Source organism: Strigops habroptila, chromosome 21 (assembly GCF_004027225.2).
Source record: "Strigops habroptila isolate Jane chromosome 21, bStrHab1.2.pri, whole genome shotgun sequence".
Taxonomy (NCBI): Eukaryota; Metazoa; Chordata; class Aves; order Psittaciformes; family Psittacidae; genus Strigops; species Strigops habroptila.
In genome coordinates, this window is record NC_044297.2 from 5,018,336 (window position 1) to 5,043,157 (window position 24,822).

Consider the following 24,822-nt stretch of genomic DNA (forward strand, 5'->3'; position numbering starts at 1 on the left):
TGCAGCACACCCTAAGCACAGGTCGGGCACCAGGGCTGGGCTGTCCCCGCTGCCCCTGGGATGTGGGACATGGGATGTGGGAGGTGGGACGTGGGAAGGGGACGGAGCTCTTCTAATCTCGGCCGGGAGCTGCTGATAGCGGCGATCCCCGGATACCAGCAGAGCCCATCCCCGTGCAAACAGGCACGGAGGGAGGAGAGCAGCGATAAGAGCCCACCTGAGCCCTGCAGGACAAAGGGTCCGGCCAACAGCCCGCAATAAACCCCGACACCTCCCACGGCGCCCCCAGCCCTGGGGCAGGGGGTTTGCACCAGCTCCCCACTGCTGCTATGGGTGCAGGCAGGAGGGGTTTGGGGTCTTTGCCTGCTTCCCCCCCACCAGCCCTGTGGTCCCAGCCCTGGGAGGGTGCAGGACGCTGCTGCACCCGCACCCTGCCCTACACAGACCAGACACGAGAGTGGAGCAAATATATATTATATTTATATAGAGATCTGGTTTAATAGCTCGGAGAAGCCCTTTGCAGTCAGTGCATGAAGCGGTGCCAGCCCCCTCTCCGGTACCTAAGTGCTCAAGCATCCCTGTGTGCCCCCCTTTATGCCCCTGCTGTGCCCCTGGGGCACATACAGCTGCTGCAACCCAGGCTGAGAACTAACCCAAGCTCATCACACACACACTGACACAGCAAGGGCAAAGGGGGGGCAGCTGCAGTTCACACCCCCACCACCAGCCCCAACCCAAACCCCCTTCCGGACCCCAACCCTACCAAAGCAATGGGATTGTTGGGGTGCCCCAGGGGATGAGGGGGTGCAGCGGGGAGCTCCCCATAGCCCCGTGCCTGGGGCTCAGGAGTGGGGGGACACCGGGGGGACGCTGGTGCCCCCGGGGGGGCCCTGGTAGCGCAGCTTGGCGTGTTTCTCACAGTAGAGCTCGTCCCCCGCCCAGAAGTGTCCCCGCATCTTCAAGTTGAGGCCGCAGTCGGCGCAGGCGTAGCAGGATGGGTGCCGGTACCGCCCGTCCTGGATCCGCACCGCCTGTGTCCTGCGGGACATGGGCGCATCACTGGGTGTCCCCCGGCCCGGGACCAGCCTGCGCGGGGCAGACCCTGCGCAGGGACCCCCCGCCCGGCCCCACTCACGCGATGCTGCTGCCGCACTTCTCACAGACGTGCAGCTTCTGGAGCCCGGCCACGGGTTTGCGGGCGCTGGGCGAGAGACGGCTCGGGAAGGGCGCTGCGGGGCTGGCTGCGGGGACATGAGGCCGTCAGCGCCCCGCCGCCCCGCACCCCCAGAGCCCGCTGAACCCCCCTCACCTCCAGCCTCGTCCTCCAGCGCCTCCTGCAGCAGGCGGAAGGTGCTGGACTGCCGCGGAGCCGCCCGCAGCTCCCGGTTCTCCTGCAGCATCTTGTAGACCTCGGAATCCTCCTCCAAGCGCCGCATGGCCGGCTCCGAGCCCGGGCTGCGGGAACGGCACCCCGGGAGGGGGGGGTTCCCAGCACCCCAACGCTTGGGTCCATAGGGCTGCACCCAAGCCACCCTCTACCTGCTCCTCCACCCTGGGGAGCTGCCCCAGCCTGCCCCGTCCCTCCCACAGCCCGACCTGCATCGCAGGTGGGTTAACTCTTTGCATGGGCTCCCTCGGCAAGGCAGCACCCACGGGTGCTGAGCCATCACATTGTGATGGGTGCATGGGGCTGGGGTTTCACTGTGTCTATGTGCCCCGAGCCCGCTCCATACCTGCTGCAGGGGTTGGGAGAGGATGAAGAGCTGCGCCGCTCTCTGAGGGTCTCCCAGGGGTTCGGGGGTGCCCCGAGCCCCGGTGAGGGTGGGCGGGGGGGTGGAGGCAGCGCAGACCCCGAGGAGCTGTTCAAGCTTCCTCGCTCCTGGCAGGGGGAGAAGAAGAGGTGCTGGGTGAGGTGCTGGGTGAGGTGCTGGGTGCCCGGGGGGTGCGGGTGCTGCAGCAGCCCCCCAGCATTGCCTGACTCAGGGGTGTGTGTGGCATCTCCCAGCAGCTCTTCCCAGACACCCTGGGGACACCCAGACCTGGCCCAAGGGCTTCTTCCAAGCCCTGGTCCTCAAAGGGATGGTGGTCCCCAGGAGGGATGCAGGGATGCTCCATGGCTCGGCATGGGACAGGACAAGGGGAATGGCTTTAACCTGCCAGAGGGGAGATTGAGATGAGCTCTGAGGCAGAAGCTCTTCCCTGTGAGGGTGCTGAGGCGCTGGCACAGGGTGCCCAGAGAAGCTGTGGCTGCCCCATCCCTGGCAGTGTTCAAGGCCAGGTTGGACACAGGGGCTTGGAGCAACCTGCTCTAGTGGAAGGTGTCTCTGCCCAGGGCAGGAGTTGGAGCTGGAGGAGCTTTAAGGTCCCTTCCAACCAAACCAGTCTGTGACTCAAAATCCCTCTGCTCCCACCCTGGTAACCCTGCGCCTGCGTCCATCCCCTCCCCGCATCTGCTCCTGCTCAGCGGCCCTGCGAGGCAGGAAAGGCGAAGCCCGGATAAGTGGAAGCCAATGATCCCGGGAGCAGCCGCCATCAGATGCAAACCCCAGCAGGAGCCCGGGATGAGGATGAGGAACCCTGTGCCCAGACCCTGCAGAGGAGCAGAGGGGCAGCTCCGGGGTTCTGTGGGTCACAGGCAAGCAAAAGACAAGCTAAACTTAGGCACGGGTGGAGCTGGGTGCTTTGGCTTCATCCCCACCAGCACCCGGTGCCAGCCCACACTGGCATGTGGCAAAAAGCGTGGTCCAAGGGCAGCCCTTCCCCTCGCTGCCCCTTTGGGCAGGGGTCCGGGCACGGCCCCCCCACAGCCCCATGGCGGGGGGCTCTGGGGCAGGGAGGGACCCCTCTGCGGCCCGCACCAAAGCAAATACGGATGTGGGGAGGGAGGAGGGAGCGTGCAGCCAGAGGAGCCAAGGGGCAGCAGGGCCATGGCCAAAGGCAGCCGGGATGGGCCGCGCTCGGGGCCACGGCGCTTCCCAATTTGGGCTTGGAAAACAAGAAAAGAGAAAGCGTGGAATGAAGGAGGGGAGGGAGAGGCCGAGCCCGGAGCCAGCGGCTGCCCCACGGGGCACCGCAGCCGCCCGAAACCGCGGCGGGGAGGGACGGGGCGACCGCGGGCATCCCGGGACCGGTCCAGGCGGCGAGGGAAGCATCCCGGCCCCCCGGGCACCGCGGGCACCCCGCCGCGGCCAGGTCCCTGCCCTGCAACACCCAGTCCCGGGGCTGCGGCACCGGGACTGCGCCTCCCCGAACTGGTTCGGGCTCCCCAGGCCGGCGCCGCTGCCAAGAGGTGCTGGGTAGGAGCGAGGAAAACAGCCCAGGGAGGGAGCTGGTGCCCGTGGGGCGCTGCCAGCGCGGCGGGGAGGCACCGGCGGCACCGCGGCACGACGCCGGCCCCGGGGCAGAGCGGGCTGGGACGTGGCGCTGCGCTGGGGATGCAGCTGGGCTGCAAACAGGGATGGTTTCGGGGTGCAAAGGGGGAGGGGTTTGGGCTGCAAACGAATGGTTTCAAGGTGCAATGTCTGGGGTTGCAAAGGGTGATGCTGTGGGGCTGCAAAAGGCAATGGTTTGGGGTTGTAATGGGTGATGGTTTTAGGGTGCAAAGGGTGATGGTTTGAGATCACAAAGGTGACAGTGCACAGATGCCCCCCAGCAGCCCTGCCTGGCCCCACAGAGCCCCCAGCTCCTGCTCACCTGGCAGAGGCTGGGACAGACGATCTCCTCCATGAGCTGTGAGCTGTGGGGAGAGGATGGAGCCATCAGGAGATCCCTGTCCCTGCCCAGACCCTGCCCACCCCGTCCAGCCTTACCTGCTGCTGCTGGGCAGGGGGCTGCGGGATGCTGGGCTGGAGCATCTCCGGGCACCCCGACTCTCTTCCTGCATCCACAGCACATCCTGGGGATGGGAGGGAGATGCCAGCAGCTGAAATCAGCCCCGGATGAGGGTCCAGGGCACAGGGGGCTGCCCGGGGCTCACCTGGAAGCGAGTGGCCAGCCTCTCTGGTGAGGTGTCCCCGTTGGTGTGGCTGGGAGGTGGCACCGGGGATCTGGAGACCAAGGGAGAGTGGTGGGTCCTGCACCCAGGAGCCCACAGCCCCCATGCACCCACAGCTTGGCCGTTCTGTCCCTGCCCATTGGCAGGGGGTTGGATGAGCTTTAAGGTCTCTTCCAACACAAACCAGCCTGTGATTCCCCTGCAGCACCCCCAGGTCCCCTGCTGGGACCAGTTGGCCGGGTAACGGCTGCCAGCGCTGCCTGATCCTTAATTACAGACCCGGGACAGGCTCCCATGGGAACAGCAGAGCCCCGGGAGCCGCTCAAGGGGAAAACAACCGGCCCAGCCGTGGTTGGGGACCCCCAGCGCAGCACCCACCTCTCCACCTGCAGCCAGAGCTGCCCAGGGCTCTGCTTGATCTTATTCTGCGCCTCCACGTTGAGCATCTTGGCTGCGCTCTCCCCGTTGATGGTGATGATGATGTCCCCGGGACGCAGGTCACCCGTGGCCGCCTTCCCGTGCTCTGTCACCTCCATGGGACATGGGGACAGCCCCGGTGTTATCCTGGAGGTGCTGGGCGAAGCGAGCCCCCCCCCAGCCACCCCTTAGACCCACACATGCATCGTGCAACCCTCATGCGTCACCGTGCCCAAGCACACAGATGGGCACAGCCAGCTCCGTGTTGGTCCCCAAATCCAGGATGCTCCCATTGGGGTCCCTGTGGCCCTGCCAAAACTGTGCCAGACCCAAGGGGGGGCCACGGTGGCTGGAAACATGACACAGCCCTGCCCAGCTCAATGAACCCATTCCCACCATCACCCATTCCCACGGAGCGGGATCCCTCAAGGACACTAAACAGGATCCACTCCATCGAGCAGGATCCCTCAAGGACACTAAACAGGATCCGCTCCCGGAGCAGCCCCGGCACAGAGCCCGCCCCGACATCCCTCCCCAGGGCACATGTGGGATGTTCCTACCTTGGAGACAGTGATGGGCTTCCCAAAGTCTCTTCCCCCCGTGATGCGGAAGCCCCACGGGGCTGGACCGGGCAGGGTGACGGTCACGGGCATGGCAGCGGGTGGATGGGCAGGGACTGCAGGGTCAGGACACCCTGGGTGCCGAGGGGGTGCGGCAGACCCTGCACCCTGCACGGGGATGATGGAGACCAAGAGCGCCTTCCTTCCGGGGAGGGGACCCACGTCCTCGCGCTGTCACAGGGTGCTGGCAGCTTCCTCTTGCTGCCCCAGTGTCCCCAGCCAAGGCTGTTGGTGGCTTCCTCCCCTTCCAGCCCTCCCCTGGGACCGAGGGGTGCCAGGCGGCGGCTATGGAGGATGGAGCAGCCGCAGTCACCCGGGGCCTTGGGCACGGCAGGAAATCGGTGCTGCTTTGGCCACGGCAAGGCCAAACCAGTGGGGTCTGAGGGGAGGATGTGGCTGGCGAGGGAGGATCCTGCTGCTCACAAGGGCTGCAAGAATCACCCCCCAGCCCTTCGTCCTGCAGCAAACTCACACTGGTAAAGGATGCTGAGCATCCCCTGGGAACAGCACGGGGTCCCCAGCAGCCCTTGGCTTCGGTGGTATCGATGGGAATGGGCAGCCCCATACACTAAATATCAGCTCTGGCATCCCTGGTCCCCTCAAGACCCATCCCATCCCAACCCCACCAGCACAGCCACAGGGTGGCCGCAGGAGTTGGATACCCCATTTGCATCCAGGCACCCCATCCTCATCCAGGCACCCCATCCACATCCCAGCACCCCGTCCACATCCGCAACCGCCGGGGAAAGCATTTTTAGCATCCCAAGTGCACAAAGAGGGGTTTCAGAGGCTGCCACGAAGAATTTCCTGGGCTGGGCTTTGCAGTGCCGGGAGGAAACCCCAAACCCGCTCCCCGTGCCCAGCCCCGCTCAGCATCCCTGGGCACCGAGTCTGACACCCCAGGGACCCCAACACCCGGCTTCGCACCCCCCGACAGTTCTGCACCCCTCGTCCTGCACCCCTCGTCCTGCACCCCTCGTCCTGCACCCCTTGTCCTGCACCCCACCTCCAGCCCCTGCTCCATCCGTCTCCACACCCCGGGCACAGCGATGCCTTTGTGGCTGCGGTGCTTGGCACGCTCCGGGGCTGCCGGCGGCTGCCAGGCGCTGCCGGGGCCGTGGGGATAGCCCGGGCACACGCTCGGGACACCGGCTGCCCGCACCCCCGTCCCCCGCCCGTCGGAGCAGCGCCCCCGAGACCCGCATCCCCCAGGGACCGGCCCCGCCCGCCGCCGAGCCCCGTCCCCCCGCAGCACTCACCGAGCCGGCGGCCCCGTGGGGCGGCGGAACCGAGCGCGGCCCCACTGCAGCGGCGCCTCCCCCTCGGAAGGGGCCGGCGGAGCCCGACGGGGCCGGGCCGGGCCGGGCGGCAGCTCGGCAGCGCCGTCTACGGGCACGGCCGCCCCGACGGGGCGCACGGACCGGCCCACGGGTCCCACATGTCCGGATGCAGCCCCATATGCACCACCGCAGACCCCTACATGCACCGTTGAAGCCCCCCACATGCGCCGCTGCAGCCCTACATAACCCTGCCCAGTGCTGTGTGCCCACAGCATCACCTCCACACAGCATCACAACCCCATGGGGGGCCACGACACCCCCAACATGCAGCCCCACTGCTCCATGCAGCTTCCTGTGGGATCCTGCCGCACATCTCCCATGGGCACTGTCCCATCCTGTCCCCACCAGGCTGAGCCTTGGGCTGAGCTGAGCTTTAATGATGGACAAGAAGCAACCGCGACTCCCAGGCACGTGGCACGGCCCTGGACCAACATCTCGGGTCATGGCCGTCATGGTCAGGCCCCGGCACCAGCCAGGACACCCCGGCACTGGCCGGGGAGGAGGGAGCGGTACGGTGACCCCTCGGGATGGAGGGACACAAGGCACCGAGGAGGGGTCTGGTTAAGGCACTGGATTGCGGGAGATCCCCCTATGTAGGGATTGGTCCCTGTTAGAGCAGCCCCATAGGGGCAGGAGGGAGCTGGAGGCACTTTGTCCCCATGGGGGGACACGGAGGGGACGTGGCAGGGAGCAGCATGGCCGGAATCCTCCTCTCCACGCCACGGATCACACCGGAGCCACGTAGTTGCCAGGAAAAGTGCCAAACTTCTGCGTCCTCCTGGACACGCCTGGGGGGGACAAAGGCAAAGAGCGGGGTTGAGGGACCACGGTGGCAAAGTGTCCGTGTCCCCGTCCCCACTGCGGTGCCCACGCACCCACAAACCAGCCGTCGTCGCACTGCTGCATCACGTCCACCCGGTCCCCCTCCAGCAGCTCCAGCTCGTCGGCGTTCTGGGGCCGGTACTGGTAGAGCGCGCGGTACCTGTGACACAGAGCGATGCCACCGACGTGCCACCCCCTCGCTGGGGACACGGGGGACACGGTGCCCGCTCCCGGCCAGACTTACGGTGTCCACTGGATTTCGGAGCCGTTGTAGGACGGGGCGGGCTCGGGGCGGGTGCCAGGGGGTGCCCCTGGGGCTGCGCGCTGCAATGGGGACAGGATTGGTGCAGGTCACAGGGCAGCACTCACATCCCCACCGGTGCTGGGTGCAATGCTGGGGTGTCACTCACCTGCTCGGGGGCACCGGCTGGGCGCCACGGCTCCTGGTGCTGGGCTGTGGGGTGCGGGGGGCTGCGGGGGGCCAGGGAGGGGTTTGGGGCGCTATGGGGCAGTTTTGGGGATGGGGGGAAGGTGGAGCCAAGGTGCCGGGGGGAGGACGCTGGGGAGGATGCTCGTGGGGAGCCGGTGGGCAGCGGGGGGCCGGGGGAGCGCTGTGGGGCTGGGGAGGCAGCGGGGGGCCGGGGGCTGGCGGCGGCGGCACAGGGTGGGACATCCTCGGAGCTGGATTTCACCCGCGGCTCCTTCAGCACCTGCACGTAGGTGGCGGGGAAGATGCCCTGACGGCTCGTGCCGGAGATGCGCCCCTCGTACCAGTTGTGGTCCACGCGCCGCACCAGGCTCACCCGCTCGCCCTAGCAACGGGATAGAGCCATGGAATGGGTTGGGAGGGACCTTAAAGCTCATCCAGCTCCAACCCCCTGCCACGGGCAGGGACACCTTCCACTAGAGCAGGTTGCTCCAAGCCCCTGTGTCCATCCTGGCCTTGAACACTGCCAGGGATGGGGCATTTGCCACCTCTTTGGGCACAGTGAGGAGGGGATGGGTTAGCGCAGCACGGCGCGGTGTGGTGTGATGGTACCTTGCGGAAGGAGAGCTCCACAGGCAGCTCCCCTCGGAAGTTGTAGAGCGCCAGGCCCTCGCCATACTCCAGCACTTGGATGGTGGGTGCCTTGATGGGCTTGGGAACCTCCGTGGAGGGCAGGATCTGTGGGGAACACAGGGGTGAGGGTCAGCATTGGGGTGCCCCAGCCTGGCTGCCCCCCAGTCTCCATCCTCATGGGCTCACCTCTACGTAGTTGGAGGGGAAGATGCCCACACGGCCGTGGTGCTCGCCCTCCAGCCAGTTCCTGTCCACCTCCTTATGGATGTAGACGATGTCCCCCTTCTGCAGCGTCAGCTCCCTGCGAGCGGCAGTGCTCAGGGACACCGACCCATCCCCAGCATCCCGGGTGTCACCCCAGGGCTCCCCTGGATCCCATCTGCCACCCAAGGGGCTCCAGCAGCACCATCACTTACTTGGGTGACTCAGCTTGGAAGTCAAACTTGAGGCGAGCAGCTTTCATCTGGGGAGGGAGAAGTAGGGTTACCGGGGGACCCCCCCCATCCCTGCCATTCCCAATCCCATGTGGGATGGGATCATCCTGGCCTCACCTTCTTCTCCTCCCTCCTGATGGCCTCTGCTGGGTCCCCCATGTCGGACAGGCTGGGGAGGGTCGCTGGCCGGAGGGTGTCTGCAAAGAGGGGGTGTCACCAGCCTGGTCCATGGGGTGCCCCATGGCCTGGCTCGGGGGGGGCTCACCTCTGCCGGGGGCTGCGCGGCTCCGGTCACTGCCCAGCCCCAGGATGCTCCGCTCCATGCCGGGGGTCTGCAGCCGGGACCGCGGGGTCCTGCGGGGAACAGCGGCTCAGGGCAGGGAATACCGGCAATTCCCAACCCGCCCCATCCCGGAGGCAGCCGGGCGGGACGAGTCCAAAGTTTGGCGGCGGCGCGTCCCTGCTGCCGCAGAGAGGCGCTGGGTAATGGATAACCGGCTCCTGGGGCGCTTAAAGAGCCCAATTCCCACCCCCGGCCACCCCTCCAGCCCCCCTGGGGAGTTATGGTAGGTCCTATAAGGAACACAGAGTCACGGAACGGTTTGGGTTGGAAGGGACCCGAAAGCCCATCCCGGTTTCCTGCAGCCCGTTCAGGCACCGGGAGCCGCTCTAAGCTCTCCCCGCAGCACCCCCCGGCTCTCGGCCCCTTGAAGCCGATCACTCGGTTGTTTCCCTTCCGCTTCCCGGAGCACGTCCCGGGGTTCCCCCCGCCCATCCCGGGCTGCAGCAGCACCCCCGGCACCCGCGGCCCCTCCCCGCGCCGCGGGGACACAGCGATGGGAACCAACCGCCGCCACCTCCCTGGGGCCGGGCCAAGCCCCGGGACACTGTGTCCCGGCACCGGGAAAAGGCTCGGCCCCGTCCGCCCGCGTCCCACCCATGGGCAGCCGGCCCGGCGCCGGGACCCCCTCCCGTGGCGGGGCGCGGGGGGGCCCAGCGGCTGCACGGGGACACGGGGACCCGGCGCCACCGGGGGGACAATCCCGCCCCACACCCCCCGGAGCGGGGCCCGAGGTCTCTGCGCCCCCCCCCCCGGCTTTGCGGGGTCCCGGAGCGGTGGGTCGGCGCGCGGGATGTACTCACGGAGGGGCCGGAGGGGCCGGAGCGGGGCCGCGGGCGGTGGGAGCCGGCGCCGGGCGCTGCGGGAGGGGCGGGAGCGGGGAATTAATCATCCGAGAGGCCGGGTCCGGGCGGGAAGCGAAGGAATCCAGCGGCGATGAGGGACGGACGCACGGACGGCGGGACAGGGTCCTAGCGTCCCGCGGCCACGGGCTCGGCCACGGCCACGGCGGCAAGGCCACGGTACGGCCATGTGCCACCGGCCAGATGTGCCCGCATCCAGCCCTGCCCGCACCCAGCCCTGCCCGCATCCAGCTGTGCCCGCACCCAGCCCTGCCCGCATCCAGCCCTGCCTGCATCCAGCCGTGCCCGCATCCAGCCCTGCCTGCATCCAGCCCTGCCTGCATCCAGCTGTGCCCGCATCCCTGTACAACGGCTGCATGCACAGCTGGATGGAGATCCCATCCCCATTCCACATCCCTTCAAGGCCATGGAGCGCAGGAGAGATGAAGCCGGGTACCTGGCAGGGCTCCCAACGTGTCTCCATGGCCCTCATGTCCTTGTCCAGCTCCACGCTGAGCTGCTCCAGCTCCTGCTCCAGCAGCACCTATGGCAGGATTGGGCTGCACCAGGCGAGGATGGCTCTGCCTGCACCACGTGTCCCATGGCACGGGCACCAGGACCCCACTGCCACTCCTTTGGCCCCCCAGCTTACCTCGATGGGGTGAGCCCGTGCTGGTGGCACCGCTGCCGGGGGCTGGGAAGGGCAAGGGGCTGGTGAGGTGTGTGCACACCGTGATTCCCACCAGCATTCCCCGGGCAGGACATTCCTACCTGCTCCGGCAGTGAGGAGTTCCCTGGTTCATAGTCAAAGATGCTGCCAGGCTCCGTGGTGGCACCAGTGACACCCCAGCTGGGCCTGTGGGGAGCAGGAGGGGCTCAGCCCCAAAGCCCTGCACCCATGGGCAGCGCCAGGCACTGTGCTGCACTCACCCATCCCCGTTGGGCAAGGCTGGCTTCATCCGAGGCACTGGGGGGGATGGAGGCAGCGAGGGGCTGAGCTTACCCGTGGGGCAGGGATGGGGCTCCCAGTCGGGCTCTGTGGGGATGGAGGAGGAGGTGAGCGCTGGCACAGGGTGCCCAGAGAAGCTGTGGCTGCCCCATCCCTGGCAGTGTTCAAGGCCAGGTTGGACAAAGGGGCTTGGAGCAACCTGCTCTAGCGGAAGGTGTCTCTACCATTGGAGCAGGATGAGCTTCAAGCTCCCTTCATCCCAAACCCTTCCATGGCTCCTCACCTGGCAGCCTGCGGTGCATCTGCCGGAACATGCTGCGGTACCAGTCCCGGGGCTGGTCAACGCTCTGTGGGGACACAGCGGGGGGTGAGGGGGTGCTGGGGAGGGGGAGCCCCAGCTCTGTGCCCCCTGGCTCACCGAGCGCGAGGCGATGGGCATCCCGGTCTCATCCACCGGCCCGATGCCGTCGTACTTGACCCAGCGCCGCTCCCGCCTCTTGCTGTCCTTGGTCCACGTTGCTGACCAGCCTGGGGGCCGGGGACAGGGCGGGGCAGCCCCGGGGCCGGGTGTGGGGCCGGCGGGTGCTGGGGGGCTGCGTGTCTTCCCCTCCTTGGCCGGCCAGGTCTGGTACCACTCGCTCACTGGGGGTGAGGGGGATGAGGGGGATGAGGGTGAGCCCTTGCCCTGCACTGAGCATCGCTGGGGATGCTCGTGGTGGGTACCTGAGCTCTTGGGGGGCCCCCGGCCATGTTCAGCCACGCCATGGGCCTCTGGGGCGTGGAAGTCGAAGTTCAGGGTGTTGGAGCCGTGGTGGTGGATGACGGGAACCTGCAGCACAAGAAAGGGGCTGGCGCGGGGGGAATGTGCTGGTGGCAAAGGGATGGAGAAGCAGCTCCCCACTCACCCGCATTGCCAAGTGCTGTGGGGGCACCCACAGTGCCGGGGGGGAGCGGGGGGCGTCCTCAACGTCCTGATCCCGGCTGGCACCGCGGGCTGGGAGTCGGCCTGCCATGGCGGGGGGTGCCCGTGTCCTGTGGGAATGCGGCTGCGCTCAGTGTGGGGCCCATCCCTGCACCATGGGTGCTCCCACCCAGTGTCCGCAGCCAGACCCAGAGCACCGGCTCTGCAGCACGGATGGATCCAGCCCCACGGGGCTCTTTGGGGAGAAGACACCCCAGTGTGGGACACAGCGATGGCCAAGCCCATCATCCCTTCATCCCATCATCCCCTCCCTCCTCCCATCATCCCCTCCCTCATCCCGTCATCCCATCGTCCCCTCCCTCATCCCGTCATCCTATCGTCCCCTCATCCCGTGATCCCGGTACCCTCCCGCCCAGGCACGTGTCGGCAGCGCCGGCGCCGGGATCGCTGCCAGGGCCGAGGCACATGAAATCACAACTATTTCCCCGCCCTGCAGCGCAAACAGGGAGCGGGGAGGGGGCAGGAGGGAAGAGCGATGGGAATGCGCGATGGGAACCGCGGCCGTGGCTCGGGGGGGAGGGACCCCCATGTAACGGCTCCTGACACCGTTGTGGGGTGGCTCCAGGGGTGAGAGACCCCCCCAGGGACCTCCCGGGGACACCCGTGTCCCTGCTCATCCCCCCATCCCCTCTCGTGGATGCTCTGGGGCCCTGTGCTGAGCCCCTCCTCAAACAGCGCCCCACACACCGCGGGTGGGGACCCCTCAGGTCCTCGCTCCCGCTCTGCAGCCCCCAGGGCTGTAATTAACGATCATCAGCACACAATTAACAACAACGAGCAACCCCCGGCCCTGGGCATGACTCACCCCAGGGCGCAGACAGTGGGTGCAGACTTCAACCCCCCCTAAGGGCACCCCAGGCTCTGCCGCCCCATCCCCTGTGCCCTCCTGCAGCCCCGTGGGGCTCAGCCCCATCCTGCTCCCGCGGGGGGCCCCCCAAAGCCTGGTCCATGGGGTCCCCGCCGGTCCCTGCGCCAGCACTTACCTCCTGGTGGGGGCAGCGCCAGCTCTGGGGGGGCCCCACCGGGAGCGGGACGGAGCCGCGGGCGCTGCGGAGCGAAGTGCAGGGAGCGAACTGCTGGGAAAGGGGAAGGAGAAGAAGGAGAAGGAGAAGAAGGGGGGGGGGGGCTCAGCGCATCACGGGCGGCCCCCCCGCAGCACCCCCGGCGCTGTCCCCGCAGGGGGTCCCCGGTCCCGGCGCTCCCCGCTCCGGAGCAGGGACGGGCCCATTCAGAGTTTCCAGTGACATTTCCAGGGCCGGGATCCAGGGAGCGGAGCCAAGAGGCTGAACTCATCCCACGCCCCGCGCGCGTTCCCGGCCCCGCTCCTGGAGCGGGGGGGACCCGGCGGCACCGGCAGCAAAACCCCCCCAAACGCGGGGGGCTCCGGGTGGGTTCGGGGTGAGGATGAGGAGGGAAGCGCCGCCGGGGGGGGGGAGGGTGTGAGGAGCGGGGTCTGTGCTCCTGCAGACCCCAGCCCCGGGACCGGGGCGCGGCGGAAGCAGAGCCCCCATCCCCATGTGCCCTCCGTCCCCTCTGCCCCGTGGGGTGCGGGCGCTGGGACCCTCCTGCCCCGCCTCGCCCCGGGCTGCGGCACTCACCCGCTTCCTCCTGCGCCCCACAAGTGCTGACAGCCCCGAACAGGCTCTTCCCCTGCGACCCGCGCTCGCACATGAGCTCAGGCCACTGTCCCCACCGCGGGAGGACGCGGCTTTGCCACCGGCCGCCCCTCGGCCCCCTCCCGGCCATGGGGATGGAGGGTGGTGGCGCCACGACCCCTGCGAGGACACGGACCCCCCCAGTGGCCATGCGAAGGGGCAGGGAGTGCCACGCACCGGGGCCAGGCAGGGACACCCCATGTGGGGCAGGAGCGGGGACACGGGGGCTGAGGGCGAAGCACCCAGGGGAAGGGTTAAACCCTGCGGGGGGAGCCCAGGCCCCAGCGCTGCCCTCCGAGGGGTGACGGACCACCCCATGTCCCCTGCAGTGGGTCCCCTCCGCCCCACCACCACCGGGGCCACCTCCGGAGGTCCTGGCGCGCCCTGTCCCGGCGCAGCTCCCCCCGGCCCCCGCTCACCTCGGCCCGTCCCGCGGCTCCGGCTCCCTCCGCCCGCTCCCAGATAAATATTTAACGCCTGGCCCGGGCCGGGCCTAACAAAGGACGAGTGTTTGTGAGTGTTTGTGAGTGTCCGTGAGCGTTTCCTGTTGGCGGTGCCAGCGGGGAGCCGGGAGCGCGGCCGGGCCCGGGGTGCGCCCGCGGGACGGGCCCGGGGGCTGCTGCAGCCCCCGCGCTCGGTGGGAACACGCGGGGAAGGGGGAGTTGGAGCATCCCTGCCGCGGGTGCTCCCGGTGCCGGGATGTGCAGCGCACGGGGCGCGTTGGGGAGCACGCGGGTGGCGTGTGCGGGGCTGGGGTCGATAGCGAGACGCTGCTGCGGGCAGAGGTGCTGCAGGGCAGCAGCCAGATGTGGCAGCCACAGCTGGAAGCAGGGTCACACCGGCAGGGCCGGCTCCTGCCCTGTGCCCGGCACCGGCTGCGGGTCCCTGGGCAGGAGCTGGAGCTGTAACCCGGGCAGACAGAGACCAACCGGTGCACAGAGCCCTGCAAGGGCGAGGAAGGAGCCAGGGATGAAACGGGAGCCGGGAAATGCTGGAGCAGCTCTGCCATGGAGCCAGGCTGAGAGAGCTGGGCTGGGGCAGCCTGGAGAGGAGAAGGCTCCTGAAGGGGAGACCTCAGAGCAGCTCCAGTGCCTAAAGGGGCTCCAGGAAACCTGGAGAGGGGCTTTGGACAAGGGCCTGTAGGGACAGGACAAGGGGAATGGCTTTAACCTGCCAGAGGGGAGACTGAGATGAGCTCTTGGGCAGAAGCTCTTCCCTGTGAGGGTGCTGAGGCACTGGCACAGACTTTTCCCAGAGAAGCTGTGGCTGCCCCATCCCTGGCAGTGTTCAAGGCCAGGTTGGACACAGGGGCTTGGAGCAACCTGCTCTAGTGGAAGGTGTCCCTGCCCGGGGCAGGGGTTGGAGCTGGGGGAGCTTTAAGGTCCCTCCAGCACAGCCCGCGCCGGCTCCCTGCGCTCCCGGCCCCCGGAGGGCAGCGGGAGGAGGGTTATTCACAGGAGCCAGGATCCTCCAACTGAAGCACCGGGAGCGGCCCCACAAGTGCCGACACGCAGCGGGGCAGGAGCCACGGCCGCAGCCAGCCCCTCTCCCCTTCCTCCCCCCTGGCCCCTCTCCCCTTCCTCCCGCCAGCCCATAATAACCACAGCGGAGCCGAGCGACTGGGTCAATTTTTAACTTTTTTTCTCCTTTTTCTCCTGGTTTTCTCCTCAAGGACGACCCCACTTGACACCAAGACACTTCCCACAAAGTCATTCCTTGGTCACAAGAAAAGGGAATTATATTAAATAATTTCTGCCAATAAATAACATTTGCACGGTTTTTGTTTCTCCTCTTTTAAACAGAACTAAAAAAAAACCGAAAAAAAGAAATTAAAATAAAATAAAAGGAATTTATAAAACAACTGAAAGAAAAGGAGGCAACGGGCGCCCAACCCCCCCCCGCCACCCATCACCATCCGGGGCCTGGGGGGGCTCCGGGCCTGGCACAGGCCTCAGGGCATCCCCTGCCCCCGAGGGGCTCCAAACCCCCCCAACAAACAGGAGAACCCCCCCAGCCCCCCCGGTTCTCGCCCACCACCCGACCCATCGCCGACTCCCTCCTTGGACATGCACCTCGCTAGAACATGCAAAAACAAAACCCAAAACCAAACGCAGGCTGCGGGGCGGGGGGGCCGGGGGGGCCGGGGCTGCCTCCCCACGGGCCCTGCTGCTCCCCAGCTCCTGCTGCCCAGCTCCGGGGGGCAGCCAGGGAGGGACAGAGGGAGGGGAGCTCCGAGATGGGGGGTTGAGACGTGGGGAGCTCCGAGTGCTGGTGCTGGGGGGGGCAGGAGGGGGAAAGGGGGAAATCGGGGGGTTTGGGGGGGTTTGCCGTGGTGGGGATGATGAGGGAGACGAGGTCTCCATCACCTGAAGCGGTGAGGAGGGGATGGGGCTTCTCAGGTCCTGCTGCCAGCATGGAGAGGGTTGAAGGGATGAGTTAATCAATCCAGGGGGCAATTAGTGCCCATGAGCCCCCAGTGCTGCTCCTCAAGCCCCCAGAACCCCTGCCACGGAAGGGGGGAGCAGGACGGGGAGCCTGTGCTTCACCTGGCAGCATGGCATCCATGCAGCCTGGCTGCTCTATGGCTCCCAGCCCGTATCCAGCTGTAACCACCTTCCCTGACAGCACCAGCCCCCCCGGGGCTGGAATGGGGTGAAGCTACAGCCCCCCCAGCCGCAGGGATGGGGGTCACACCACCGACAGCCCCCCTGTGCACTGCAACTGCAGCAAAGCACGAAGCACAAATGGGGTTTGGAGGGGGAGCGGGTGATGCCAGAGCACGAGAAGAAGGGTTTGGGGGAGAAAGTGTGAGCAAAGCAAATCCCCCTCCGCAAGGGGACAGGCCCTGGTGACCCCCCCACTCTGTGGGTAGGAGCACCCCATCCCAGAGCTCCCCACCAGAGCCGTGCCTGGGTGAGAGCCCAGCCCGGCGCAGCACGACGTGCCCGGAGCACGCACGGGCAGCACCTCCGCAGGGATCGAGCTCTGGGGTGAGCTCAGCGCGGTTCAAACTTGCTGCTCAACAACGCCACAGAAACACGCACAGACAGAACGGCCGCGGGGGGGCACAGAAGCTGGCTCTAACACCTCGCCCTGCTTCAAAGCTGGGGGCATGTGAGGAAGGGGACAAGCGAAGGAGAAGCGCAGGGAGGTGACTCCCGCCTGCGCGAGCCCAGCGCCACGGGCTCCCGCCCGCCTGGCACCAGAGCCCGGGGACGCCGTGATCCAAAGGGTTTGAAAGCTTCCTGCAGAGTTGCTGTTCTCCTCCACGGCTGGAACCGCAGCTTAGGGCTGCAGCACAAAGGGAAGACAGCGAGATCCAGGAAGGGGTTGGCAGATGGCCCTTGTTAGAGGCTGAGCCTGCTGCCCCGCTGGGGGGAAGCGCAAGAGACAGGGGAGGTGGGGGAGAAGCGAAAGCTGGAAGGGATTTGCTTCCAAAAGCTGCTGCTCTGGCTCTGTCAGGACGAGTCCCCTGACACGCGGGGAAGGGAAGCGACCGAACAGGAATCCACAAAATCCCTTTTCAACGCTCACCTCAGGTCAGTTTAATGTGAAAGAACGAGGCTTTGCTTAACAGATCCAAGCTTCAAACCCTTAACACTGCACAGAAAACCTCCCTTCTCCAGCTCTGCACCAACACCCTTCCGGAACTCCTCCTAGATCCAGATCCACTCGGTTTTCTACCTGCCAACCTACCCTAAACCACGCTCCCTCCCCTGCAGCCCAGGGAGGGATGTGCTTCCAAGCCCAGGGGCTCTGCAGCAAAGCCGCCTCGCCACCAGCCAAGCCACATCTCTACCGAAACAAGCAGCACCATCACCCATCCTTCCCTTCGAGCTTCATCTCAAGCTGGAAAACCCCCTCCACTGCCAGGAAAAGCCCATGTGCCCGTGGCTCCTTTGGATTTAACACAGTAACCAGCAGCAGGATAAGCTCAAGTTGCCAACAGGAGGTGAAAGACCTCCCCAAACCCCCTGTGGGACACCAGGGAGGGGGTGCTGGCTTAGCCGAGACCCCCCCTGTAACCCACCACAAGTCCTGATCAACAAGGGCTGGCTGAAGAGCTGGGCACAAGGGAACGTGCCGCGGGCTCTGCAGTACGTGCTGGTGGGACGGGGGGGGGGCTTGCTATCCCCACATTCTCAATCACCCCCTTTTCCTTTAAAATTCAGGCCCTGCAGATTCCCCAGCGATCACTGGATGGGAGATAATTCCCGTGCTCTGAATCAGAGGGATTCCAGAGGGATTTCTGCAGCCCCAGCTGACGGGCTGCTCGCAGAGCCTCAATCCAGGAAGGAGCTGCACCGAGGGGCAGCGCTTCTCCCACATCCCCTCCTGTTCTTACTAAGAGGTTACACATTCCTGCTGGGGCTCTGCCAGGACAGAACTGAATGACTGAAGGAAAAGGGGCTGTGATGGGTGTAACGCCCTGGAGTCCCTCAGAGCTAATCCCGAATATTCGCATGTCACCTTGGAAGAGGGATGGATCCCAGCCAGTTGCACCACGCAACGGGCCTGCCACCGGGGCGGTTGCTAAAGCAGCAGGCGCAGGGAGGCAAAGGAGCTGCAGAAAACAACAGCAAACTCTGGGAAGAAAGACAGTTGGGAAAGAGCAGAACAACCAAACCAACCCTTGTCTTCAAGGGAAGGACCTGCTCCTGAGAGCACAGGCGACCTTCGAACGGAACCAACGTCAACGACCCAAGCTGCCTGGGACTGCTTCTCGTCGCTCGGCGTCCCCGCGCAGAGGTTTGCCTCCGGGGGAGCTCGGCTGCACAGCACAACACTCCAGGTATGCACTAGCACTTAGATCGGCTTCTAACTTCAGAGAAAGATGGACTCGGTTTTATATATTGAACATAAATAAAAAAAGAAAACAACTTACAAAATGGTCACCTTCTGACAGAACGGATGCAGACGGGGCTATGGACGTGCCTCCGGGTGAAGCTGCTTCCTCCCCCCCCCCCGAATAATAATAAATAAATAAAATCCATCGCGGTTCGGCTCCTCGCGCGCCGGGCCCGGGCCCTACTGCCCCTTCCTCCCCGCGCCGTTCTTGTCCGCAGAGTTTGTGGAGGCGCCGAGGCTGGCGGGCCCGTCGGCGTGCTCGCGGCGCGGCGGCATGCGCTCGTTGATGCGGTCCAGCCCGCGCGCCTCCTCGAAGCTGCGGATCTTGTGCTGCGGCGAGAAGCCCCGGATGGCTGCGGGGAGAGGAGACACGGCCTGAGCCCCGCGCGGCCCCGCACGCACGGCACCGGGGCACCGGGACACGGAGCACGCGGCTGGGGACGGGAGCCGCCACGGGGAGCTGGAGGGGTTCTGGGGTCACCGGCTCGCGCAGTGCCACAGCGCGGCCGGGAAGCCGGGCTGAGGTGGGGCTGGAGCGCTCTGGGATGCTGAGGGTACCTCAGCGAGCGGGACTGCGCTAGCTCACAGCAGCAAAGCCCACGATCCAGATCTTGGCAACTCACAGTCATGGAATGGTTGGACTTGGAAGGGTTTGTCCATGGTCACCTTTTGCAGAGGTGCCAGCCCTGTCCCACCAGGGAGCTGCTGAGACAGAGCCGCAGCCTGGGTTGGGTTGGAGGGAGCTTAAAGCTCCTCCAGCTCCACCCCCTGCAACAGGCAGGGACACCTTCCACTAGAGCAGGTTGCTCCAAGCCCCTGTGTCCAACCTGGCCTTGAACACTGCCAGGGATGGGGCAGCCACAGCTTCTCTGGGCACCCTGTTCTGCTCCCTGATGGTTTCCCTTTTAACCCAGTTCAGCAGAACCTGCAGACCAGACACGTGCTCCGTGTCCCCAGGCAGTGACACCCCAGGGAACGCTCAAAGCTGAAAAACACAGCACTAAAGAGGCAAACCCAAACCAACACAACAGAGACACCACCACAAGGCTTCAGCTCCAACACAAACCACACACTGCAACACCAGGAGAGGGGAACAGCTAGTCCTGGGATCACAAACGCTTCTTGCATGACCAGGAGGCTCACGGGCGGGCTCCCGAGGGATGGAAGCCCACCACGGGCAGGCAGGTCCCTGTTCATCACTATAAGGCTGAGGACATCACCCTTGCAGTGATGGTATGGACCAAACGCTGAACTTGGCATTACAGAAAGCAGGGCTTTGGGCCAAGCACTCTTACAATGACTTGGCTGGTTTACAAACAAACTTCCCCTGGTAATCAAAAGCTCTCTGCACTGATGTACGGCCCCATTCATCAGTAGTTGAACAGAGGTATCAAGGAGAAAACCTTCCCAACCTCATTTCTACAGGAACTACAGGGAGAAAACTGCTTCTCCGCACTGGGACCTCCTTGTCCCACCTATGGCCAAGGCAAGGACCACACCAGAGCCGTGCGATCCCCTGTTTCCTAGCTGATTTTGCCCAAGTGTGCTGGCAGCCTTCACCACATCCCGTCACCACGGGATGAACTCGGCCATGAGGCATCTGGGATCAGATCTGCAGGACCCCAACTCCAAAGTCTTGAGACCCCAGAGCTCCGAGTGCTCTCGGAATTGAGGTACTGCACTAAGCAATAGCCTCGGGAAGGCTGAAATAGGCTGGAACCAACCCACTGTGTACGTTCTGCTTCCCAGCAGGGGCCCGTCCTCCCCCACTTCTGGTGATGCAAGAGTGAAAAAGCTTCCCTGAGGCTGAGAAACCTCTTTAACATGAGCACAGGCACACACAGAGATGATCTGAGCCTCTCGGCGGGTTCTAGCCATACCTTCCCGTGCCTCTACCGCTTCTACTGTGGCTGCAAGACAGAAGAACAGTGGCATGCAAAAATGAAGACAGAAAACACAAGTGAGAGTGAGTGATCTCCCCGGTGACGCAGAGCCCCCAGCCCCCCAGCCCCGGGGGACACGACCACAACCAAACCCGACCGGCAAGAGGGGGGCAGAAAGGTGACAGGAGCTGGAGAGGAAGGCGGAAAGGGGGCTCCCTCAGGTGAGCAGCGGCACAGGGGAGTCTCCTTCCCTCGCTGCACTTCTCACACAGAGAAATCCAATGGAGAGGAACAGGGAAGCAGAGAGATGGATTTCGGCTGCATGCACCGGAGGGCTCGGGGGAGCGGGTATCCCATGGGAAGGACAGTGGGTCTCCACTTGCATTTACAGCCCCCCTGCTCCCACTCCGGCGGCTTTAGGGCGCCCTGGCCGCCTTCACAAGGTAAATTAGAATCACGGAACCCTGGAACGGTTTGGGTTGAAGGGACCTTAAAGCTCCTCCAGCTCCAACCCCTGCCACGGGCAGGGACACCTTCCACTGGAGCAGGTTGCTCCAAGCCTCTGTGTCCAACCTGGCCTTGAACACTGCCAGGGATGGGGCAGCCACAGCTTCTCTGGGCACCCTGTGCCAGCGCCTCAGCACCCTCACAGGGAAGAGCTTCTGCCTCAGAGCTCATCTCAGTCTCCCCTCTGGCAGGTTAAAGCCATTCCCCTTGTCCTGTCCCTACAGGCCCTTGCCCAAAGCCATTCCTTTAGGCACTGGAAGGCTGTGTGGGATTCTCCCCTATCACGTGGCAACCAGCTCAGAGCAAAGCCCCAACCACCAGAGCCACGCAGGGGAAGTGACCCTGAGGGACAGATGACATTGTGGAGCAGTGGGGAAGCGAGGGGCAGCCTGTTCTGTGGGGAGGGCAGGGAGCAGCACATGCTCTGCTCCCCCTGCCTGGGGTTAGAACAGAAAGAGATGGGCTGAGGCTTCAAGTCCCATCTGGCTTCAGCTCCACCTCCTAAAAGTGTTACCAAGCAACAAGGCACATAAAGCTGAGCAACACCCCCTTCCTAAGCCTGCTGCAGCACCCGCCAAGTTCTGGTAGTCCCTGCCTCAACATCTGGGAGGGGAGGAGGTCCTTCCTGAGAGCAGATCCCCCACCTTCAGCCTCCAAACGCCACAGAGCTTTACTCTGGACACAATACAAAGACCACACTGTCCTCGAGAGGCGGCGCAGGAAGGATGCAGCTGTGGCTGAACATCTTTGCTCCAGATTCGGTGGCTCCGTTCAGCCACTTCTGCTAAGCTGTGCTGGGGAAGGCTGGCAGGAGGCTCGGCGAGACAAGGGGCCCTGCCTCTGCTACCTGCAGCCCCGGCCCTCCTCTCGCAGGGTGCAGAGGGGCCCTAGGAGTGGGGCAGCCCCCTTCTCCTCCCCACCACACAGACAGGGTCCCATGCTGACGGAGCACCCATATGTGTGCTGGGAGCAGGAGGGGATGCAGGGAGGAGCCACGATGGGGCAGAAGCATGAGAAAGGAGGGCAGAAGCACGAGAAGGGAGGGCAGAAGCACGAGAAGGGAGGGCAGAAGCACGAGAAGGGAGGGCAGAAGCACGAGAAGGGAGGGCAGAAGCACGAGAAGGGAGGGCAGAAGCACGAGAAGGGAGGGCAGAAGCACGAGAAGGGAGGGCAGAAGCACGAGAAGGGAGGGCAGAAGCACGAGAAGGGAGGGCAGAAGCACGAGAAGGGAGGGCAGAAGCATGAGAAGGGAGGGCAGAAGCACGAGAAGGGAGGGCAGAAGCACGAGAAGGGAGGGCAGAAGCACGAGAAGGGAGGGCAGAAGCAGCGTGGCAGGGGGAGGAAGGCAGCAGCAGAACTCCAGCTTGTCTGTCCTGTCCTGGGGACATGCACGGGGGGGGAGATGCATAAATCTGCTTCTTCACTGCGGGAGCCCCTCGGAGGAACCCGGCGAAGGGGCAGGGGAGCATCGCAGCACGACCTGCTCCCTGTGCTGACAGGGCAGAGCTGCACTCGGGCTCTGCTCCCACCCCTGCGGCACAACCGGGGTGACACAAACCACTGTGGTGGCTGTAAAAAAGGAGGAAACCCCCCCCCCCAATTCCTCCTGCTCTGCGGGCAGAGCGAGCCGGGAGCTTGGGGGCGATGCAGCACCTTCCCCAGCACAGGAGCAGGCACCAGCACTGCCACGTTTCTCACTTGTGAACTATTCACTGCAGGCAAAGGCAGCCCCGGAACAAGCCCTCTCCTGAGCCTGCAGATGTGGTGCTGCCAGAGGAGGGGAAGCAGGCTGGTGAGACGCCAGCATCCAAAGGCTGGCGGCAGGAAAGGATTAAAACACCCGATTCCAGGATTCCCCCTAGGGACACGTGTTGGGATAACTCATTCCCTGACCAGCAGCCAATCTCCTGCCCTGCGAGCTTCAGGCACGCAGCTCGTAGCTCAGTCCTGCCCTCAGCACCCCAACAGGACAGAGCAGTTGGCTGCTGAGGGAAGGGAGCAAGGATTTGCCAGCAAGCACAGAAAGGAAACCTCTAAAGCCAGATCAAACCCAGGCGGCTGAGAGAAATCTGAAACCTAAAGGCCTGGGAGAACCTCCTTCCTTCCTTCCTTCCTTCTTTCCTTCCACCAGATCTAAGCTTCCCCCTTCATGGTTTCACAGGGTCAAAACTGGCGGGGTTTTGCTGGATGAAAACCACCATGCAGGGGTGGTTACTGGGATGTTCACAGATGGGCTATCGCACAGCAGCAGAGAGGTGAAGCAGAGGATGCTCACCAGGCAGCACAGCAGGGAAAGAAATCAGAAAGCTTCTTGCAGAGACATGTGCCAAAGCAATACACACGCTTTAGGCAGGGTGCTGTTTGTTGTCTCTTTCCCTCGAGGGTACATGGGGACACCTTGGAAGGCTCTCCACACCCCCACCTACGTTCTGCTATTTCCTGCTTCTGAATCCTTCCTCCCCGTGGGCCTGAACCATCTCACTTGTCCCCTGGAGGATGTCTGAGACCTGACTGAATGGTTCTGGGGGCAGCTGAGGGCCAGCACCGGGGCGCAGAGGGGAGGGTGGTTCACACTCACCGGTCTGGAGGGTCTGCCTCCCCCCTGAGAGCACCCCCAGGGGCAGTGTCCCTGTGGGAGTCAGGCCCTTGAGGGTCAGCACGCTCTCGCTCTCCTCCCTGCAAGTAAGAGGCAATACAAGCAGTTAGATTAACACAGAGCCCACCTGGGTCCATGCACGACTGTTGGTGCTGAGCAGCATGGGAGGTGGAGTCTGCCCTGTGCTGACCATGGGCAGCGTGTGTCTGAGCCGCTGGGCACCAAGCACAACCCTGGCCTCACACACACGGGGCCTCTGCTCACTCATCATCATCACCTTGTAGCTGTGATGCCTCAGAGCTACAGCACAGCAAATGCATCCTGGAAGGGTTAAATGCACCTCATTAGCATGGACTGGGGTGGGTTGGAAGGGACCTGAAAGCTCCTCCAGTGCCAACCCGTTGCCTCTGAGGCAAGAGGCTCAGGAGGTTTGTCCCCAGCAGGACTCTGCCTGCCTGGTGCACCCCAACCAACATCCCCTGTCACCCAGACGAACCTCAGACCTCAAATGACAAGCTGCCTCCTTACCGAAGAACCGAGAAGACACGTGCCATCTTCCCAATGGCTCTGATCTTGTTCCTGATGATCTCCTTACGGACCGTTGTCCCACCTTAGGGAGAGAAAAGAAACAAACCCCAGCATGTCTAAGGGTGTCCTGCTTTCCAGGCACAGGTCACGTCAAGATGAAGCACCTGCCTGCCTCCAGGAAAAGACTCATGGTTTACAGATTCACAGCTGCACTCTGGAGAGAAGAGTGCTGAGAGGATGGCGGTGAGAAGGGCAACACCAACAAGATGACACACGGACTCAAAGGTCTTAAACGAGAGTAGAACCACCATGGGGAACGCATCGGGGAGGTCTGGTTCGAAGCTCACCAGCTTGCTCACACTACACAGGATGGAACACGCATGACTCAGGCATGTGGACACGGCTTTGCCAGGCAGAACACGGACGAGTCTGAGCGCTGATGAACGCGGGGCTGCGCTTGCCGCGGGGAGCAGGGGTGCAAGCAGCAGCTCGGGCATCCAGGGCGCGCAGGGAGGGCTGCTGGCCGCAGCCTGTCAGCGCCGCGATGAGGGAGGTGTGAACCCCCCTGCCCGCCCTACGCACCGCACCGGAGAGCAGCAGCATGGAGGGTAACTGAAAACACAGGATTCGGAGTGAAAAAGAGGTAAACAAATACATCTCCTCTCAGCTGAGATTCCTCACATGGCCCAAGTACACAGGAGGACAGGACAAGCCAGACTGGAGGCCTCACATGCACCGATGGCTCAGCCATGCACTAAGTGGCTGCATTCAGAAGTCAGATAGAAACGTGACCCCGTTTCTCGAGTTCCTGGAGGAACGCAGAAGGGTTAAAACACATGGCACTCATGTTAAAACTGAAAGGGGATGAAGAGGCTGCCCAACTAGTCAGCTATTCCAATCCACTCCAAGGAATCTGGTGGCACAGGCAGTGAAAATTAAGCCGGTAGCAAATTCTAGCTGGGTACCTTTCTGATAGCTTGAAATGTAGTGATCTTCAGGGAGAGG

General features: G+C 64.5%; 3 protein-coding genes across 6 annotated transcripts in view; all 3 read right to left on the reverse strand.

Moving 5' to 3' along the window:
- Positions 1 to 458: 458 nt before the first annotated feature.
- Positions 459 to 6,343, reverse strand: PDLIM2 (PDZ and LIM domain 2). 3 transcript variants are annotated; one of them, XM_030510234.1, is made up of 10 exons: positions 6,291 to 6,343; positions 4,972 to 5,316; positions 4,373 to 4,524; positions 3,977 to 4,046; positions 3,810 to 3,895; positions 3,694 to 3,736; positions 1,734 to 1,879; positions 1,310 to 1,455; positions 1,136 to 1,241; positions 459 to 1,038 (listed from the first exon to the last, which is right to left on the reverse strand). In XM_030510234.1, the coding sequence occupies exons 2-10, from the start codon at positions 5,062 to 5,064 to the stop codon at positions 843 to 845; spliced, it is 1,038 nt and encodes a 345-aa protein (XP_030366094.1). In that variant the 5' UTR covers positions 5,065 to 5,316; positions 6,291 to 6,343; the 3' UTR covers positions 459 to 842. The 3 variants fall into 3 exon arrangements, with proteins under 3 accessions (XP_030366094.1, XP_030366092.1, XP_030366093.1); XM_030510232.1 differs by having other exon boundaries at positions 4,972 to 5,410; positions 6,291 to 6,329; XM_030510233.1 differs by lacking the exon at positions 6,291 to 6,343 and having other exon boundaries at positions 4,972 to 5,553.
- A 383-nt stretch (positions 6,344 to 6,726) lies between these two features.
- SORBS3 (sorbin and SH3 domain containing 3) lies at positions 6,727 to 13,606 on the reverse strand. The gene is made up of 20 exons (XM_030510290.1): positions 13,399 to 13,606; positions 12,784 to 12,847; positions 11,724 to 11,850; positions 11,542 to 11,647; positions 11,237 to 11,460; positions 11,102 to 11,165; positions 10,800 to 10,905; positions 10,641 to 10,725; positions 10,522 to 10,563; positions 10,327 to 10,413; positions 9,831 to 9,886; positions 8,953 to 9,041; positions 8,805 to 8,884; positions 8,670 to 8,716; positions 8,440 to 8,554; positions 8,233 to 8,358; positions 7,604 to 8,005; positions 7,438 to 7,517; positions 7,247 to 7,353; positions 6,727 to 7,159 (listed from the first exon to the last, which is right to left on the reverse strand). Exons 1-20 carry the CDS (start codon positions 13,604 to 13,606, stop codon positions 7,098 to 7,100), a joined length of 2,277 nt encoding a protein of 758 aa, XP_030366150.1. The 3' UTR covers positions 6,727 to 7,097.
- Positions 13,607 to 15,072: 1,466 nt separating this feature from the next.
- Positions 15,073 to 24,822, reverse strand: part of PPP3CC (protein phosphatase 3 catalytic subunit gamma) — a 30,784-nt gene continuing 21,034 nt past the window's right edge. The window contains exons 11-14 of one of the 2 annotated variants that reach the window (XM_030510235.1): positions 23,818 to 23,899; positions 23,272 to 23,369; positions 20,184 to 20,213; positions 15,073 to 18,656 (exon numbers count right to left, since the gene is read on the reverse strand). In XM_030510235.1, coding sequence (XP_030366095.1) covers positions 18,484 to 18,656; positions 20,184 to 20,213; positions 23,272 to 23,369; positions 23,818 to 23,899 — 383 coding nt within the window. In that variant the 3' untranslated portion in view covers positions 15,073 to 18,483. The remainder of the gene's footprint in view (positions 18,657 to 20,183; positions 20,214 to 23,271; positions 23,370 to 23,817; positions 23,900 to 24,822) is intronic. The other variant, XM_030510236.1, reaches the window with a different exon arrangement.